The 19,495-nt window shown below is 46.0% G+C and overlaps 1 protein-coding gene and 1 long non-coding RNA gene across 9 annotated transcripts in view; one reads left to right on the top strand and one right to left on the bottom strand.

Annotated features, from left to right (window-relative positions):
- Nucleotides 1-391: 391 nt before the first annotated feature.
- Nucleotides 392-5,870, bottom strand: LOC121629907. The gene is made up of 2 exons (XR_006008456.1): nucleotides 4,973-5,870; nucleotides 392-2,375 (listed from the first exon to the last, which is right to left on the bottom strand). It is a non-coding gene; the product is annotated as an uncharacterized LOC121629907 (long non-coding RNA).
- A 237-nt stretch (nucleotides 5,871-6,107) lies between these two features.
- Nucleotides 6,108-19,495, top strand: part of fer (fer (fps/fes related) tyrosine kinase) — a 52,612-nt gene continuing 39,224 nt past the window's right edge. For 7 of the 8 annotated variants that reach the window (XR_006008452.1, XR_006008450.1, XR_006008455.1 and 4 more), the window contains exons 1-11: nucleotides 6,109-6,262; nucleotides 12,167-12,291; nucleotides 14,703-14,834; nucleotides 14,914-15,087; nucleotides 15,245-15,344; nucleotides 15,429-15,612; nucleotides 16,723-16,860; nucleotides 16,942-17,061; nucleotides 17,155-17,277; nucleotides 17,364-17,565; nucleotides 17,661-17,759. Coding sequence is in view for 2 of the 8 variants with exons in the window: in XM_041969815.1 (XP_041825749.1) it covers nucleotides 12,223-12,291; nucleotides 14,703-14,834; nucleotides 14,914-15,087; nucleotides 15,245-15,344; nucleotides 15,429-15,612; nucleotides 16,723-16,860; nucleotides 16,942-17,061; nucleotides 17,155-17,277; nucleotides 17,364-17,565; nucleotides 17,661-17,759 (1,341 nt within the window). In the remaining 6 variants the exon portion in view is untranslated. Of the gene's footprint in view, nucleotides 6,263-12,166; nucleotides 12,292-14,702; nucleotides 14,835-14,913; nucleotides 15,088-15,244; nucleotides 15,345-15,428; nucleotides 15,613-16,722; nucleotides 16,861-16,941; nucleotides 17,062-17,154; nucleotides 17,278-17,363; nucleotides 17,566-17,660; nucleotides 17,760-19,495 lie in introns of all 8 variants that reach the window. The other variant, XM_041969816.1, reaches the window with a different exon arrangement.

Here is a 19,495-nt window from a genome sequence, read left to right as displayed (position 1 = left end):
TATCAATAACTCATTGATAATCCCACAGGGGCCCAAAAAGTAACCAAACATCTTCAAACTTTTCCAAAATTTGAGGAAAGTTTGAAGATAAAAAACTGACCAATAAAAACATGAAGTTTCTGATCAATAATCTGACCTGACACCTGATCGGCCAATAGAAAGTCAGCTCCTCACAGTTGTTTGTGAGCTGTCGGCCTATCAGGTTACAGCTCAGAGCAGACAGGCTGAGGTTGCCTGGCAACAAGCACGCTCACACACACACAAACCTGGTCCTCCAGCTTTGATGGAACTATCAGGTCTCGGTCCAGATGTCTGAGATCAGACTGGACCAGAACCAGGACAGAGACAGTCTGAAGTTACGGTCGATAACTCAGAATCAGACACGGATCAATGACAGTCAATTAAACTTTATTTAAAAACATGAAAGCTGGAAAACAAACTGTTTGGAAAATCTCTCATCACCCAGCTGTCACCGTGGCAACAGCAGAGCTATTAAACTGTCAGCGGTGGCCATTTTGTATCTAGAAAGGAATGTATGTATCTGAGCAGGAAACAAAACAATCAAGTTTAACAGACTCTAACCAGACCAGGGGTCCCGGGGGCCCAAAGTCCTGGGGTTCAAAGACCTAGGATCCAAAGGCCTGGGGCACCAAAGTCCTGGGGCCCTAAGACCTCAGGCCCCTACATCCTGGGGCACCAAAAACCTAAGGGCCCAAAGTTCTAGGGCCCAAAGGGCAAAGAGTCCAAAAGCCTGGCCCACCAAAGTCCTCAGTGCCCAAAGTTTGGTGGTGTAACGTCCTAGAGGCCCAAAGTCCTTAAGCTCTAAAATTCTGAGGCACTAAAGTTCTCGTGATCTAAAGTCCTGGGGCCCCGAAATCCTAAGGTCCCAAAGTGCTAAGGATATAAAGTTCTGGGGGACCTTAAGTCCCCAAGTGTCAACAAGTGTGATTAGTTTTATAGACAGGAATCAGTCAGGCCTAGAAGCAGAACCAGATCTTGAAGCAGAACCAGACCCAGAAGCAGAACCAGGCCCAGAAGCAGAACCAGATCTTGAAGCAGAACCAGACCCAGAAGCAGAACCAGATCTTGAAGCAGAACGAGGTCTTGATAATTTCCTTTGTTTGGGCTGTTTATTGGAACATTGATGTTTATGTTCCTTGTTTGTTTGCTCAGAGAAACATGGTGTTACAATGACTCGAAAACTCCAGGTTCTGTTGCTCTCAGCTCTCAGGAATGGACCCGGTTCTGAGAACTGGACCCAACATCAGTCCTCCTTGGACCATCATGCATTGCAGCTCAGTCCTGACAGAGTAGCTTGAGTCAACATTGTCCAATAAGAGAAGAACAGTAAAAATGTTGCTCTGAACTGCAGCTGAGGGTCCAGGTTCAGAAAATATGTTGCTAGCAGACGTCCTGTCATGTGACCGTTGATAAGCAGATGGTTAAGGTTCTGTCAGATGGGGGGTGGACGGTTCTTCGGCCCGATAAACCTCAAAGATCTCAATCCATCAGGATAGTGTCTGGATATTTTCTGATGTTCTTGTGTAGATGTTGTAATGTAATGTTCTCACAGTCCAACGACTAACCCAACAACATGAAAGTTTACTGGTGCGTGGAAATCCACCGCAGCAGTAAAACATACAAGATCACTGGGTGAGCAGCTGGGGAGGAGGAAGATGGATGGATGGATGGATGGCTGGATGGAGGGATGGATGGATGGATGGATGGATGGATGGATGGATGGATGGATGGATGGGTGGATGGATGGATGGATGGATGGATGGGTGGGTGGATGGAAGGAGGGATGGATGGATGGATGGATGGATGGATGGATGGATGGGTGGGTGGGTGGATGGATGGATGGATGGATGGAGGGATGGATGGAGGGATGGATGGATGGATAAATGGAGTCACTACAGACAGAAAATGGCTGCCAAAGAAGCAGCTTGCTTTGACCCCCCATCCTTCCTACTTTTACACTTGTTTCCTTCATTGTTGTTTCCACAGGAATAACCGATAAAGTTGCATCAGTGATGTCACTTCCTCCTCCTGCAGCGGTAGCAGCAGGCACGGCACCTCCCAGACTCCTCCTCCCCTCCTCCATCTTCCTTTACTGTATATGGTGGAGGGGGGGAACTCAACGTGGCATATGGGTTCCCAGCATCGCTGCTGACAGCCATCGGATTGGCTATCACTGTACCGTCATCATCTGAGGGGCGGAGTTTAGCTCGTGGAATTGTCACCTGACCGTAGGGATTCTCCAGGGAGATGTTGATGTTTGATGACATTGTGGCGTCACAGGGGGCAGGGCTCAAACAGATTGATCGTTCTGGAAGACTGGTGAATCAGAGGGGAGGCAGTCAGGGCGAGAGACCCTGTGGGAAAGAGAGAGAGAGAGACTAAGAAGAGGGAACATATCTAGAAAAACAAAAAGAAAAACAAAACCAGAAGAAGAAAGGCAGTAACTGTCCTCATATTTATCCTCAGCCTCATCCTGATCCTCAATCTCATCTTTATCCTCAACCTCATCTCTATCCTCAACCTTATCATCTTCATCGACCTCATCCTGATCCTCAACTTCATCTTTATCCTCGACCTCATCTCTATCCTCAACCTTATCATCTTCATCAACCTCATCCTGATCCTCGACTACGTTTTCATTCTCAACCTTATCATCATCCTCATCGTTACCTTCTTCATCCTCAGCCTTATCCTTTTTATCCTCAACCTTAGCATCTTCTTGTCATCTTCAACCTCATTCTGATCCTCAACCTAATTTTCATCCTCGGCCTTATCATCTTCATCTTTAACTACATCCTGATCCCTAACCTCAACCTCAACCTCATCCTGATCCTCAACTTCATCTTCATCCTCGACCTCAATCTTGTCATCTTCAACCTCATTCTGATCCTCAACCTAATTTTCATCCTCATCCTTATCATCTTCATCTTTAACTACATCCTGATCCTTAACCTCAACCTCATCCTGATCCTCAACCTCATCTTCATCCTTAACCTCATCTTTATTTTCATCCAATACAATACAATAGTGCACCTGTGCTGCCTGCTGCAGTCGCTGCTGTAAGTTTATTACTTTTTGCCTGTTTTACTTTTTAACATTTTTACACACTAAGATTCTGCTCTCTTAAGAGTGCTTCTTAAGAGAGTTTTTCTAAGATTTTTCCTCGCTGTAAAGATTATTTTTGTCCACTGAGGAATGGGACCACAAAACTGCGAAGCTGCATTACTCCAGGGATCAGCTGAGCATCTGCTCAGCTTCCGGAGATCCTGCCCCAGTCTGTTCGGCCTCCAGGCCGGCCTCCTGACCTGACCCTGTTGTCTGCTCAGCCTTTGGGTCGACCTCCTGAACTGACCTTGTTGTCTGCTCGGCCTCCGGGCCGCCCCCCTGACCTTTGTTGCCTGGATTTTTCTGCTTGGGTCTGGTGGTTCCCTGTCCTGTGGTTTGAAAATAGAACCTTGTCACCTGCACTGTTCTGCCTCCTGCCTTGACTGCCTGCATTTGGGTCCTCACCTCCGCCACCATTCTTGAACAAGGATGGACTGCAGTGCACTGTGAACCAGGGTGATCGGCATAGCATTGGGAACAGGGTTAAATCATAATGTGAACATGGGTGAATCATATCTCATCATGAACAGGGGTGAATTGTGGGGTGGATCGTTGTCCTACAGAACCATTGCACTTGTACTAAAGAACCATAGTAGTTCTACTACAGAACCTGGACACTTGTGTTGCACAATTGTAGCACTTATTCTACATTACAAGAGTACTACTACTGCAGAACCCGAGCAGTTCTACTAAGGAACCTGCGTAGTTATACTACAGAACCTAGATACTTCTACTACAAAATCAGAGTAGTTCTACAACAGAACCAAAACAGTTCTATGAGAGAACCTGGATATTTCTATTACAGAACTTGAGTACTAAACTCTGGAGTTCCTTCTACTGAATATGAAGTGTTTTGACATCATGGGTGAGGACAGGTGAGGACAGGTAAGGACAGGTAAGGAAAGGTAAGGAAAGGTGAGGAAAGGTGAGGACAGGTGAGGACAGGTAAGGACAGGTAAGGAAAGGTAAGGAAAGGTGAGGAAAGGTGAGGACATGTGAGGACAGGTGAGGAAAGGTGAGGACAGGTGAGGACAGGTAAGGAAAGGTGAGGACAGGTAAGGACAGGTAAGGAAAGGTGAGGACAGGTGAGGAAAGGTGAGGACAGGTGAGGACAGGTAAGGAAAGGTGAGGACAGGTAAGGACAGGTGAGGAAAGGTGAGGACAGGTGAGGAAAGGTAAGGACAGGTAAGGAAAGGTAAGGAAAGGTGAGGACAGGTAAGGAAAGGTAAGGAAAGGTGAGGACAGGTGAGGACAGGTAAGGAAAGGTGAGGACAGGTAAGGACAGGTGAGGAAAGGTGAGGACAGGTGAGGAAAGGTAAGGACAGGTAAGGAAAGGTAAGGAAAGGTGAGGACAGGTAAGGAAAGGTAAGGAAAGGTGAGGACAGGTGAGGACAGGTGAGGACAGGTAAGGAAAGGTAAGGGCAGGTGAGGACAGGTGAGGACAGGTGAGGAAAGGTAAGGAAATGTGAGGACAGGTGAGGACAGGTGAGGAAAGGTGAGGACAGGTAAGGAAAGGTTAGGAAAGGTGAGGACAGGTGAGGACAGGTAAGGAAAGGTAAGGGCAGGTGAGGACAGGTAAGGAAAGGTGAGGACAGGTGAGGACAGGTGAGGAAAGGTAAGGAAATGTGAGGACAGGTGAGGAAAGGTGAGGACAGGTAAGGAAAGGTTAGGAAAGGTGAGGACAGGTGAGGACAGGTAAGGAAAGGTAAGGGCAGGTGAGGACAGGTAAGGAAAGGTGAGGACAGGTGAGGACAGGTGAGGAAAGGTGAGGACAGGTGAGGACAGGTAAGGACAGGTGAAGAAAGGTGAGGACAGGTGTGTGGACCTTCCATCCAGCAGAACTCACCTGTTTTGCTCCTCAGGTGAGTTTTCCTTCTCTTCTTGTAGAAAGTCTGCTCTCTTCTTCTGCCTATTTGCTTGTTTCTTCTTCTCTGCTGAAAATTAAACTGACTGAGAAAAGCAAATCTCTCTCTCTCTCTCTCTCTCTCTCTGTTTCACTATGTCAGTGAAGCTCGCTCGACCGCCTCGCCCAAACCTGTTCTACTGGCTGCCACTCCCTCTCTCTGTTCATTCTTCATAAAACTCCACCACAGTTACAGGCAAGCTGTAACTCCTCCTCTTCCTCCTCCTCCAAGCGGAAACTGTTTTGAACTGATGTAAGTGAACTCATCATGCATGACTGACCAGTTGGACAGAAACTCTTCGTTTCTTCATTCCGTTCATTTCCAGATCTAAGCCCCGCCCACATTTAGGTGTTTTTTTTTTTGTGCCTGTAGGTCAGAGCCGGGTCTGTAGGAACAGGTAGCTCCACCTCTCAGGGCTTCAGCAACCTATTGACCAGTTTCTTCTTCCAGGAAGATAAAGACAGGAAGATAAATCTATATAATAAAATCCATCTATGTGATAAGTCACGATAACCATGAGAACAGATCACCTCCTGCTCTCCTTTCTCTCTGCAGTTGATTGATTTATTATTTATTTAACTCAGTAAAAACAGAATAATAAGAAGTTTATCATGAAATCAGATTTGTCTGGTTTTGTTTCTATGAGAAACTGATGCTGTTTCATGCTGATAAATAAACATTACTTAAAGCCGAATGAAGGAAATCAACAGGTTGGTTTTACATCTTCACCACTTTCAGCTCGCAAACAGGTGTGGTGTCACCATATATGGTCATTGAGGGCGTGTCTGAGTGTGAACGTTCAGGTGGATGGATCATCACATCAGAACTGTGATCAACAATTTCTATTAAAGCTAACTTAATGAGGAACAGATCTCTGGTCCAGGTCTCTGGTCCAGGTTTCTGGTCCAGGTTCAGCTCCAGGTCTCTGGTCCAGGTTTCTGTTCCAGGTCTCTGAGGGTCTCGTGCGGAAGCGCTTGATGATTTTTTGTTGTTGTTCGTGGTGCTGAAAGTCACGTGACTGTTCTCCTGCTTATTGAAGTGACAGCCCCTCTTCCGGTTCCAGAGGAAACCCTCCCTATTAGCCGTTAGCATCAGAGCCGGACAACAGGAGGAGAACCCGTAGAAACGAAGGGGAAAAACACGGTTAGGAGGACAAAATGTGTCCGGGGCAGGACGTCAGAGGACCGCGGTGACCAGACAGCGAGTCTCGCGCCGCACACATCTGCTTCCAGGTATTTAGACCCGTCCCAAACCGGCCGAAAAGTAGTAAAAGAGCGAGCCCCCTCCCTTATGCCCCAATACTTCTCTGGCTGCGACTTTAATGTTTGACATTTAGCGTAAAAACAGGCTGAAAACGGGGCAGACCGGACCCTTCCTTTCTCCCGGGCCCGGTTTATGTCTTTTTAAGCTGCTGGGAGCAGCCGTCATGTTGTCCTGGCGTCCCGATACAAACTTCACACACACTGTTAGTACGCTAGCTACGCTTCCCATTAGTTTGAATGAGGAAATCAGCTAACGTTAGCCTAGCTACGCTTTTCCATTAGTTTGAATGAGGAAAGCAGCTAACGTTAGCCTAGCTACGCTTTTCCATTAGTTTGAATGAGGAAAGCAGCTAACGTTAGCCTAGCTACGCTTTTCCATTAGTTTGAATGAGGAAAGCAGCTAACGTTAGCCTAGCTACGCTTTTCCATTAGTTTGAATGAGGAAAGCAGCTAACGTTAGCCTAGCTTCGCTTACACATCCCAGCTAGTGTCGGGGATTAGGTCAGGGAGGAATGTTTGGAATACTTTGAAAGGTTTGTGGAGAATTTAAGACTTCCACTTTAAAGTGAATGAAAACAATTAAGTCTTTAGCTGATGGACCAGTTTCTGATCCAGGACGTGAAGACAATGCAGTAAACTGACGAGATCATTACTGTTTTCATAAAAACATGGTAAACTGAAGTCCATGTTGACTTCCAACCGCAATCTTCAGCCGGTTTGTTGGATGTACAGAAGTCCGGTTGGACGTTCAGATGTCTTGTGGGATATTTAGACATTTGGTGAGACATTTAGACATTTGGTGGGATGTTCAGGTATCTGGTGGGACGTTTAGATGTCTGGTGGGGCGTTCAGATGTCCGGTGGGACGTTTAAATGTCTGGTGGAACGTTCAGATGTCTGGTAGGACATTCAGATGTCTGGTGGGACATTTTGACATTTGGTGAGACATTTAGACATTTGGTGGGATGTTCAGATGTCTGGTGGGACGTTTAGATGTCTGGTGGGGCGTTCAGATGTCCGGTGGGACGTTTAGATGTCTGGTAGGACTGTTGGATGTCTGGTGGGACGTTTACATGTCTCGTGGGAAGTGAAGTTTGGTAGGAGGTTCAGATGTCTTGTGGGAGGTTCGCATGTCTGGTGGGACGTTTAGATGTGTGGTGGGACGTTTAGATGTCTGTTTGGATGTTGAGATGTCCGGTGGGACGTTTAGATGTCCGGTGGGACATTTCGACGTTTGGTGAGACATTTTGACATTTGGTGGGATGTTTAGATGTCTGGTGGGACATTTCGACATTTGGTGAGAGATTTAGACATTTGGTGGGACGTCCGCATGTCTGGTGGGACGTCCGCATGTCTGGTGGGACGTTCGCATGTCTGGTGGGGCGTTCAGATGTCCGGTGGGACGTTTAGATGTCTGGTGGGATGCTCGCATGTCTGGTGGGACGTTCAGATGTCTGTTTGGATGTTGAGATGTCCGGTGAGACGTTTAGATGTCCGGTGGGACATTTCGACGTTTGGTGAGACATTTACACATTTGGTGGGATGTTTAGATGTCTGGTAGGATGTTCAGATGTCTGTTGGGACATTCAGATGTCTGGTGGGACATTCAGATGTCTGGTGGAACGTTCAGATGTCTGGTGGAACGTTCAGATGTCTGGTGGAACGTTCAGATGTGTGGTGGGACATTGAGATGTCTGTTGGGACATTGAGATGTCTGTTGGGACGTTTAGATGTCTGGTGGGATGTTTAAGTGTCTGGTGGGACATTTCGACGTTTGGTGAGACATTTAGACATTTGGTGGGATGTCCGCATGTCTGGTGGGACGTTTAGATGTCCAGTGGGACGTTTAGATGTCCGGTGGGACGTTCAGACATTTATTGGGACATTCAGATGTCTGGTGGGACGTTTAGATGTCTTGTGGGACATTTTGACATACATTTCGACATTTGGTGGGGTGTTCAGATATCTGGGGGGACGTTTGCATGTCTGGTGGGACGTTTAGATGTCTAGTGGGACATTTCGATATTTGGTGAGAGATTTAGACATTTGGTGGGACGTCCGCATGTCTGGTGGGACGTTCGCATGTCTGGTGGGGCGTTTAGATGTCTGGTGGGATGCTCGCATGTCTGGTGGGACGTTCAGATGTCTTTTGGGACGATCAGATGTCTGGTGGGACCTTCAGATTTCTGGTGGGACGTTTACATGTTTGGTTGGACGTTTACATTCTGGGACGTTTACATGTCGGGTAGGACGTTCAGATGTCTTGTGGGACATTTAGACATTTGGTGAGACATTTAGACATTTTGTGGGATGTTCAGGTGTCCGGTGGGACATTTAGATGTCCGCTGGGACGTTCAGACATTTGTTGGGTCGTTTAGATGTCTGGTGGGACGTTCAGATGTGTGGTGGGACGTTCAGATGTCTGGTGGGATGTTTAGATGTCTGGTGGGACGTTCAGATGACTGTTGGGACGTTCAGATGTCTGTTGTGACGTTCAGAAGTCTGGTGGAACGTTCAGAAGTCTGGTGGGATGTTCAGATGTCTTGTGGGACTTCCAGATGTCTTTTGAGACATTTAGACATTTGGTGGGACATTTAGACATTTGGTGGGATGTTTAGATGTCCGCTGGGACGTTCAGACATTTGTTGGGTCGTTTAGATGTCTGGTGGTATGTTCAGATGTCTGGTGGGACGTTTACATCACTGTTGGGACTTTGAGATGTCTGTTGGGACGTTCAGATGTCTGTTGGGACATTTAGATGCCTGTTGTGACGTTCAGATGTCTGGTGGGACGTTCAGACATTTGTTGGGACGTTCAGATGTCTTGGGGGACATTTCGACATTTGGTGAGACATTTATACATTTGGTGGGATGTTCAGATATCTGGTGGGACGTTTGCATGTCTGGTGGGGTGTTCAGATGTCCTGTGGGACGTTCAGACGTTTGTTGGGATATTTAGATGTCTGGTGAGGCGTTCAGATGTCTGGTGGGATTTTTAGATGTCTGGTGGGACGCTCCCATGTCTGGTGGGACGTTCGCATGTCTGGTGGGGCGTTCAGATATCCGGTGGGACGTACAGACATTTGTTGGGATGTTCAGATGTCTTGTGGGACATTTCGACATTTGGTGAGACATTTATACATTTGGTGGGATGTTCAGATATCTGGTGGGACGTTTGCATGTTTGGTGGGACGTTCGCATGTCTGGTGGGGCGTTCAGATGTCCGGTGGGACTTTCAGACATTTGTTGGGACATTTAGATGTCTGGTGAGACGTTCAGATGTCTGGTGGGGCGTTCAGATGTCTGGTGGGACGTTTACATGTCTGTTGTGACTTTGAGATGTCTGTTGGGACGTTCAGATGTCTGTTGGGACATTTAGATGCCTGTTGTGACGTTCAGATGTCTGGTGGGACGTTCAGATGTCTGGTGGGACGTTCAGACATTTGTTGGGACGTTCAGATGTCTTGGGGGACATTTCGACATTTGGTGAGACATTTAGACATTTGGTGGGATGTTCAGATATCTGGTGGGACGTTTGCATGTCTGGTGGGACGTTCAGATGTCATGTGGGACGTTCAGACGTTTGTTGGGATATTTAGATGTCTGGTGGGGCGTTCAGATATCCGGTGGGACGTACAGACATTTGTTGGGATGTTCAGATGTCTTGTGGGACATTTCGACATTTGGTGAGACATTTATACATTTGGTGGGATGTTCAGATATCTGGTGGGACGTTTGCATGTTTGGTGGGACTTTCGCATGTCCGGTGGAACTTTCAGACATTTGTTGGGACATTTAGATGTCTGGTGAGACGTTCAGATGTCTGGTGGGGCGTTCAGATGTCTGGTGGGATTTTTAGATGTCTGGTGGAACGCTCCCATGTCTGGTGGGACGTTCAGATGTCTGGTGGGACGTTCAGATGTCTGGTGGGATGTCCAAATGTCTTGTGGGACATTTAGACATTTGGTGGGATGTTCAGGTGTCTGGTGGGACTTTGAGATGTCTTGTGGGACATTTAGACATTTGGTGGGATGTTCAGATGTGTGGTGGGATGTTTAGATGTCTGTTGGGACATTAAGACAATTGGTGAGACATTTAGACATTTGGTGGGACGTTCAGATGTCTGGTGGGATGTTTAGACGTCTGATGGGACATTGAGACAATTGGTGAGACATTTAGACATTTGGTGGGACGTTTAGATGTCTGATGGGATATTGAGACAATTGGTAAGACATTTAATAATAATAATAATAATAATGGATTAGATTTATATAGCGCTTTTCAAGGCACCCAAAGCGCTTTACATTGTGTGAATCCATTATTCATCCACTCCTCACTCATACCTGGTGATGGTAAGCTACGTGTGTAGCCACAGCTGCCCTGGGGCAAGCTGACGGAAACGTGGCTGCCATTCTGCGCCTACGGCCTCTCCGACCATCACCGAACATTCATCCACACATTCATACACCAGCGATGCCAACACTGGAGGCAAGGAGGGTTAAGTGTCTTGCCCAAGGACACAACGACAGATAACTGCGGGAGCGGGAATCGAACCGCCGACCTTCCGATCATTGGACGACCTGCTCTACTGCCTTAGCCACTGCCGCCCCAATTTAGACATTTGGTGGGATGTACAGCTCTCTGGTGGGAGGTTCGGATGTTTTGTGGGACGTTTACATGTCTGTTGGGACGTTGAATAACGTAATTTTCAAATTGAATATAAAAATTGAGGGATTTATACTGATGATGTCATAGCATTTTATCCAAGTTTGTCATGCGCCATGTCTCGCCCTGCAGCGTTGAGCAATGTCCAGATAACAACATCTGGACATGTAGGTGTGGTGCAGATTGAGTGTTTTATGTCAGAAATAATTGATTCTGTGCTTGATAGCGAAAGATGAAAACTTGATGAGGCGCCACCACTGAACACCACCTCCTATTTTTGAAAATTTTTGATAACTTTTGACCACACATGCCTCTGGAGTGTTCAGACTGATTTTGAGGTAAATACGATAAAATCTGTAGGAGGAGTTCGTTTAAATGCAAGGCAAAGCAACATGCAAAAATGTAACCTGAGAAAAACACCAAAATGGCGGCTTTGACCCAAAATGGCTGACTTCCTGCTGGTTTTAGGCCATTGCTCTAACAGAACTTTTTGTTCACCCGAGCATTTAGAACAGGGGTGCCCAAGTTCGGTCCTCGAGATCTACCATCCTGCAACTTTTAGATGCAACCTTTCTCCAACACACTTGAATCAGATGTCATCTGCATGCCATTCCGCTTTGCAGAGGCCTGGTAACGAGCCAGTCATTTGATTCAGGTGTGTTGGAGAAGGGTTGCATCTAAAAGTTGCAGGATGGTAGATCTCGAGGACCGGACCTGGGCACCCCTGATTTAGAACATGTGTAGCGAATTTCATAAAAATTGATGACATGCAGTGGCGGGGCATCATAAATAGATGGCACTCTCGTTCAATTCTGCCTGAACAGTCCCGAGCACCCCAAAATACGTAAATTTACGCATTCCCTTGGGGGGTCGGAAACATTTGGTGAGTTCTCGAACATGTTCAGGTCCCGTAAAATGTACTTTACTTTACCGAATAAGAAGAAAGAAAAAACAAAGCAATTACAACAGGCCTCGACTCCGCCCTCGGTGCTCGGGCCCAATAAAACACACGCTGATAGTGCTGTCTACCTTATACAGAGCAGTACACATAAAGTACCGCTACAGATACCGCATCAATGATACCGCATACGGGGGGGGTCTCCTCTAGCTGGTGGTCTCTCCACACTGTGGGGGGGCCGTTAGCTGGAAACTGGTCCTCAGCTTTTCAGAGTAGAGCTCTGATATACTTTACCTCTGCTCTCTCTCCTCAGAGGACCATGCAATCATCCCTCGCTCATCCCCACTGTTAGCGACTCACTGATCCAGGATGGGGTTTGGTCGGGACCTGAGAAATTCCCACGAGGGATTACTGAAGCTGCAGGACTGGGAGTTAAAGGTAGGAGGATAAACTTAATTTAACAGGTACGGAGAGTTTACGCTCGCTTTGTATAAACTTTATTAACCGCTCAAATGTGTTTCTTTAAATGTGAGATGAACTGATTAAGGACGATACCAGCTGATGGTCTCCTGATCATGTGACTGGTAAATCACTGATCTTCTGGTGGCGTGGACATTCAGACAAGTTGGTTTTTCTCCGCATTAAAATGTGGAAAACGAACGCTCAGATCAGAGTCCACCCAGAAGCTCCGTCTCCTGCTTCAGGAGAGGTAGGACAGAGAGAGCTTTTAGGGATGGATGCATCCTTTTTTCCACTGATGGTTTTACTTGCTTTCTCAACATTTCTCAAACATATAGACCATAACGAGACGACGAGTAGAATAAAAGAAAAAGACCCACGAGAGAGAGGAACCTTTACAAATGCAGAAAATAGCCACGTTCACACACCAAACCAAAATAAGTTCCTTTTCCATACGAAATCCAAGCCTTGCCATATCGGGAGGATGTCGGAGGTCCATGAGTGGTCCCATATCCTCAAGAAGATGTCCTGCTTATTGATGAAGATGAACGGTCGTTTTTCCTCCGTCTTTTGAATGATGGATTTTATGTGATGTTGCTGGACCTGAAGAAGGGAACATAAAAGAAGGAGAATAATGGAGAGAAGTAAAAAGGAAAGTAGAGAACAGAAAGAGGAGACAAAGATCCAGCAGATAGAAGCAGCAACCTTCAACCCAACCTAACAGCCAACAAGCAGCTGCTACACCTGTACAGGAACACAGCAGAGAATTTCCTACAGCTGTTACAGGTAAACTAAGCAGACAATCATCAGGAGTTCCTAAAAATAACCAAGACAACAACAACATGAATCACAACAACAACCAAAGAACCAGAAACACACACACCTGAACCAAAGCATCTCTTAGTGTGTAAACACACTGGACACCTCAGTGCTGAGTCAGCATGCAGAGGATGGGGAAGAGGAGGGTCAGAGACGAGGCCACGCCTCTACAGACGCTACCTGCCGACCCGCCAGTAACCGCCCATCCAGGGCGGCCAGAGCGAAGGGCCCAGGGTCCCGAGAGCCCAGAGGCGCCGCCTCGAAACAAGTCTGAAATCAAAGAAATCTATGAACATCAGCATAGAAATGGTGTCAATGTGCGACCAGAAAGCCTGATAGAAAACCTGGAGTTGTTGGCAGGAGCTTCTCTAACACAGTAGCTGCTGGTGGTAGGCAGGGTTTATACTCCAGCTCTGCAGGGGCGGGTCTAGAAACGTTGTGATGGGGGGCCAGGAGCACTGGCCAGGACTAAATGTATGTAAAAAGTGAATAAAAACTAGTAAAAACAAGCAGCCAATGATGTGTTTTACCAGCAGGTGTTTACTTCGAGTGAAGCTGCTGTAGGATTTTTATTACTGCTGCACAAACACTCACACTTCAATGATAAAAGGAAAAAGCTGTTTTTATCCAGATCCTCAGTCTTATCAGAGTTTCTTCATCAGTGTCGGCTGTTTAACTTCAGTCGTCTCATCTGCTGCTTTTAGGACAGAAATTACCACCATGGAGACGGTTGGTGAGATGATGATGTATGAATTCTGAATTATGATCTAGAACATGGTAGAGATGATGTAGAACAACATATAGAAGTACATCACATGCTGTATTTACAGACCCTGGGACATCTGATGTTTACCCAAGGGAAGGTCAGTTAACAGCAAATATTTGTAGTATCAGCTCTTTCTGGTGATACGATGCAGTAAAAACCGGCAGATTTCAGGCATAGAATTGTGATTAATCATGATTAATTAATTTGAAAGCTGTGATTAATCTGATTAAAAATTGTAATCATTTGACAGCCCTTATATATGAAAGAGATCCATTCACTGAATCGTGATCATCTTCTTCAGGATCTCCAGCTGCTGCTGCTTTGGGATAAAGAAAGACAAATGAGAAGAGATCAAGCGTTAACTTAGTTGTTAGCATTAGCTGTTAACGTCACATGTTACTGACAGCTGTTAACTGTTAGTGTTAGTTGTTACTTGTTACTGTTAGCCGTTAGCTACTAGTTGGCTCTTAGCCGTTACGGTTAGCTTTTAGCTATTAGTGTTAGCCGTTAGTCGTTACCTGTTACTGTTAGCCGTTAGCTACTAGAGTTAGCTTTTAGCCGTTACTGTTAGCTCTTAACTATTAGTGTTAATTGTTTGCCGTTAACTATTGGTGTTAGCTGTTAGCCGTGAACTGTTACCGTTAGCCGTTAGCTACTAGTGTTAGCTCTTAGCCATTACTGTTAGTTGCTGTGAAACACAAACTAACAGCTGCCAACTGCTCTGAGTTTAAGTAAATGCTTTTCCCCAGCTTTGAATAATCTTTATTCTTGCCTTGAGCAGCTAACAGTGTGTGTCACCCTCTAGCTGCTGGACACGGTGAAGCGCTTCATGACGCTGCGAGTGAAAAGTGATAAGGAATATGCTGCCCTGCTGCTCAGCATGACTCAGCAAACAGAGAAACAGGAAGCTGTTGATTATGTCAGCACCGTCAGCAAGGTGAGCTGTTCACCTGTTGGTTGATGGGTGGGGCTTATGCCCTTCAGTTGGTTTGATCTCACTGTGTGTGTCCATTCAGTCATGGTCGCAGGTGATTCGTCAGACAGAGGCTTTGAGCCGAGTCATGAGGAGCCACGCAGATAACCTGAACTCGGGTCCACTTCACCGTCTGGCTACGCTGATCCGAGACAAGCAGCAGGTGAAGAAGAGCTACCAGAGTCTTCATCAGCAGCTGGAGAGCCACAATTGCAAGGTATGTTGGCGTCGGGGGGAGGGGGGAGGGGTGTGGCCTTAATTGTCTGGTTTGTGGTCTGCTCTTTCTGTTCCTGGTCGGGTTGTCTGCAGGTGTGACTGAAAGGATGATATGGCAGAAAGCTTCAGGCTGACATGTTTCAGTTTGCTATTGCTAGGTAACCAGAAATGACTTAGAGAAGCTGAAGGTGACGTACCGTCAGCTGAGCCGTGACGCAAATGTTGCCAAAGAGAAGTACAGAGACTCGTTGGCCAAAGGTGAGAGTTGTACAAATGGTTTGTGCTCTGAAGGTTTTATAAAGCACTGACTCCTCCCCCTATGTTTTTTTCACCCAATCACAGGCAGGGAGGCTGAGCGTTCCCGGGACCGCTACGACAAAGCCACAGCGAAGCTTCATAACCTTCATAATCAGTATGTGTTGGCGGTCTGCGGCGCTCAGACGCTGCAGGACGAACACCGACGGCAGGCGGCGCCCGCGCTGCTGGATGCGCTGCAGAGGATGCAGGAGGACATGACGCTGGCCCTGTAAGTCACATGACCGGTCACCTGGTCACCGTCTAGCTCTTACCACTGCGTTTTATGTATACTCTTGTAGTAAAAGTATTCTGGAGGAGTACTGATGGACGTACGTGTTTGTACTCCCGTAGTAAAAGTATTCTGGAGGAGTACTGATGGACGAAAGTGTTTGTACTCCCGTAGTAAAAGTGTTCTGGAGGAGTACTGATGGACGTACGTGTATGTACTCCCGTAGTAAAAGTATTCCGAAGGAGTACTGATGGACGTACGTGTATGTACTCCCGTAGTAAAAGTATTCCGGAGGAGTACTGATGGACGTACGTGTTTGTACTCCCTTAATAAAAGTATTCCGGAGGAGTACTGATGAACGTACGTGTATGTACTCCCGTAGTAAAAGTATTCTGGAGGAGTACTGATGGACTTACGTGGATGTACTCCCGTAGTAAAAGTATTCTGGAGGAGTACTGATGAACGTACGTGTTTGTACTCCCGTAGTAAAAGTATTCCGAAGGAGTACTGATGGACGTACGTGTATGGACTCCCGTAGTAAAAGTATTCCGAAGGAGTACTGATGGACGTACGTGTATGTACTCCCGTAGTTAAAGTATTCCGAAGGAGTACTGATGGACGTACGTGTATGTACTCCCGTAGTAAAAGTATTCCGGAGGAGTACTGATGGACGTACGTGGATGTACTCCCGTAGTAAAAGTATTCTGGAGGAGTACTGATGGACGTACGTGTATGTACTCCCGTAGTAAAAGTATTCCGGAGGAGTACTGATGGACGTACGTGGATGTACTCCCGTAGTAAAAGTATTCCGGAGGAGTACTGATGGACGTACGTGTATGTACTCCCGTAGTAAAAGTATTCTGGAGGAGTACTGATGGACGTACGTGTTTGTATTCCTGTAGTAAAAGTGTTCCGGAGGAGTACTGATGGACGTACGTGTTTGTACTCCCGTAGTAAAAGTATTCCGGAGGAGTACTGATGGACGTACGTGTATGTTCTCCCGTAGTAAAAGTATTCTGGAGGAGTACTGATGGACGTACGTGTATGTACTCCCGTAGTAAAAGATTTCTGGAGGAGTACTGATGGACGTACGTGTTTGTACTCCCGTAGTAAAAGTATTCTGGAGGAGTACTGTGAGATCAGCAGTCTCCTGACGGAGGAGATCGTGAAGGTTCATCAGGAGATCTCAGCAGCCGTTCAGCAGATCGATCCTCCGACGGAGTACCAGCATTTCATCGACACTTACAGGTCAGTCCCCCGGTTGACATGGTTATAGCCTGTCTCCCTCTCTTTTGGTTGCCGTGGTAATAGCCTGTCTTCCTCTCTCAGGTCTCCAGACATCCCCGAGGCGAGTGTGGAGTTTGACGTCTCCTTATTGGAGGAGACAGACAATCTTCCAGCCAATGAGATTCTGTGGAACACGCTGACAGCCGACAGCCTTCAGGCCACGTCAGACATCATTCTGGTTTTAGTTCCTTCAGTTTTTGTGTTGGCCTTAATTTAGTTTGCTTCCACCTGATTGGTCGACTTTGTGGTTTGCAGGTTGTCGTCGGCGACGGAAGAACTGGCCCTGACTCAGCAGAATCTGCAGACAAAGGAAGCGTTGGCCAATGACCTGGACGCCAAAATTCAGACAAGCATGCAGAGCGCAGAGAAGAAGAGCGAGTGAGTGTGAGGAGGCGGAGTCAGAGGCCACGTCTCTGTCCCTGTCCCTGTCCTGACCGTCAACCTGTGTCTCTCATCCTCCTCAGCTGCGTCCTGCTCCTCAGTCAGAAACTCTCACTCCTGGAACTTCGTCACACCGTCCAATCACTGCGTGGCTCTGAAGCCCGCCTCCTCTCCCAGAAGGCCCTGTTGGATTCAAAGATGGCCACTGCGGTGGCGTCCCCTCCCCCACCCCCTGCTCCACCTGCACTGCAGTACGAAGATGACGCCCGCTCCGTCAGCTCCACCGTAATTATGGCTACAGGATGTTGTCACTGACGATGATGACGCTCATTTGTTCATCAATAAACAGCTGTGTGTGTGTCTGGTGTGTGTGTGTTCAGGACAAAGTGAAAGAGAGGAGCTCTCGCTTCGACACTCTGCGACATTCTCTGGCCGGCATGATCCGATCTCCCAAAGCCATGCTAGCCTCCTCCACCTCGGTAAGACCCAGGAAACGTCATTCATGAACCACCTCTATGACATTCCCTCCAAGAGTGGATACTACTGGAAAAGTTTCTATTTTGTTCTACTGCAGTCATTTAGCAGACGCTTTTCAGGCACCTTTTTATTAGAAAACATTAGGGATGTGAATCTAACAACAACTCAAGATTCAATTCGATTCCAATTTTTGGGGTGAAGATTTGATTCAGAATCGATTCTCGATTCAAACTGATTTTTGATTCATAACCATTACAAAGAATGCCAATTTCACAAGTAACTACATTCTCCTATAAGCTCGGAAAAACTCTTCTTTAAGAAAGAAAGTAATTATATTACTAGATAGCTGCTTTTGTTTAAGAAATTGCAACTTTACAAGCTTAATCAAGTGATTCTTAAATGTAATCACACAGAGGCGATCTGTTAACAGAAGCTATTTATTTTTCAAGATTCTGTGGTTGCAAAGTTTACCTTTGAGTACTCAACCAGTAACTTCAACAAATAAAAAAATGACTGTCTCAGATTTCTGATAACAAAAGGAAAATGTGAGCTCTCATTTATTAATACCTACAAATAACTGTTTAACTTTAACCGCTTCTGTTCACGTAAACATTAGCACCCGCAGTTTCTGTTGTAAATACTTGAGAACATCTCAAATTGAAGTTTAAATTTTACATTTAAAGTACTCATTTATTAGCAGATTCAAATAGAAACAAAGTAAATCTCAATATGAGACTACAAATGTAAACATAGCACTAATTTTGGAAACAAAAATAAAACAGAGTTCTCATTTGACAACAGTTTCAAAATTGAATCTGTGTTCAGCTGAAATTTCTGCCAATAACACATTTGAGCTCCCACTCTTTAACTTTTAACATAAATATCTATGCGTATCTCAACTTTTTAGTAGAACATTCTAGTTGTTTTAGTCTGGAGTTCCTGCTGAATTATAGTGTCAAAAGTATAACATTTTAAAAACTTCTCCATTTTCATCAACTCTGATCAGAACATGTTACAACTTCTGCCTAATTTAACTCTTATGAGACCGAGGCAATGGTCACGCTGAAACTCCTGTTCAGTACATGTTTTACATGTTTTACATGTTTTACATGTTTTACACTGTAACACTATAGTCATTAACAGAATGCTCACTGGATATGAGGGATTACGGTCCACAATTAGCAATGTCCAAGTTTTTTTGAAGAAAGAGTAGTTGGTCAACATGGTGTGAGGTTAGATTGCTCCTTTGTGCAGTCACTATATCCCCTGCAGTAGAGAATACTCTCTCTGCTGCAACACTAGTGCCAGGTATGCATAAGTAGCATTTGGCCAATTTAGCCAGGAGAGGGAAAGATGCCTCATGTAAACTCCACCAATGAAGGGGGTCCTTTGAGAGAGACAGTGGGGGGGCCTCCAGATATTTCTTCAGCTCCTCTTCAGCTTTGCTGCTGGCGGATTTGGGGACAACTTTCACCTCAGTAAATGTTCTTCCAAGTAAGTTAACAAGTGCTGATGCTCTTTTAGGGGCAGGAGGACTTTCTTCTTCCATAATATCTGTATTTTCAGCCCCAACCTCAGCCTCAGCTTGCACCACCTCTTTCTGCAGAAAAGCCAAAACAAAAGACTCATTAAATTTCCTGTTACAAGTCCTTCAACATCAGATACAATTTATATACATATGCCTGTAAATTGTTAAATATTTAAACACGTAGTCATTAATCTAAATTATTAAAATGTA

This window comes from Melanotaenia boesemani, chromosome 19 (genome assembly GCF_017639745.1).
Source record: "Melanotaenia boesemani isolate fMelBoe1 chromosome 19, fMelBoe1.pri, whole genome shotgun sequence".
Taxonomy (NCBI): Eukaryota; Metazoa; Chordata; class Actinopteri; order Atheriniformes; family Melanotaeniidae; genus Melanotaenia; species Melanotaenia boesemani.
The sequence above is the reverse complement of the archived record's forward strand: the minus strand, read 5'-3'. Positions and strand labels throughout refer to the sequence as shown.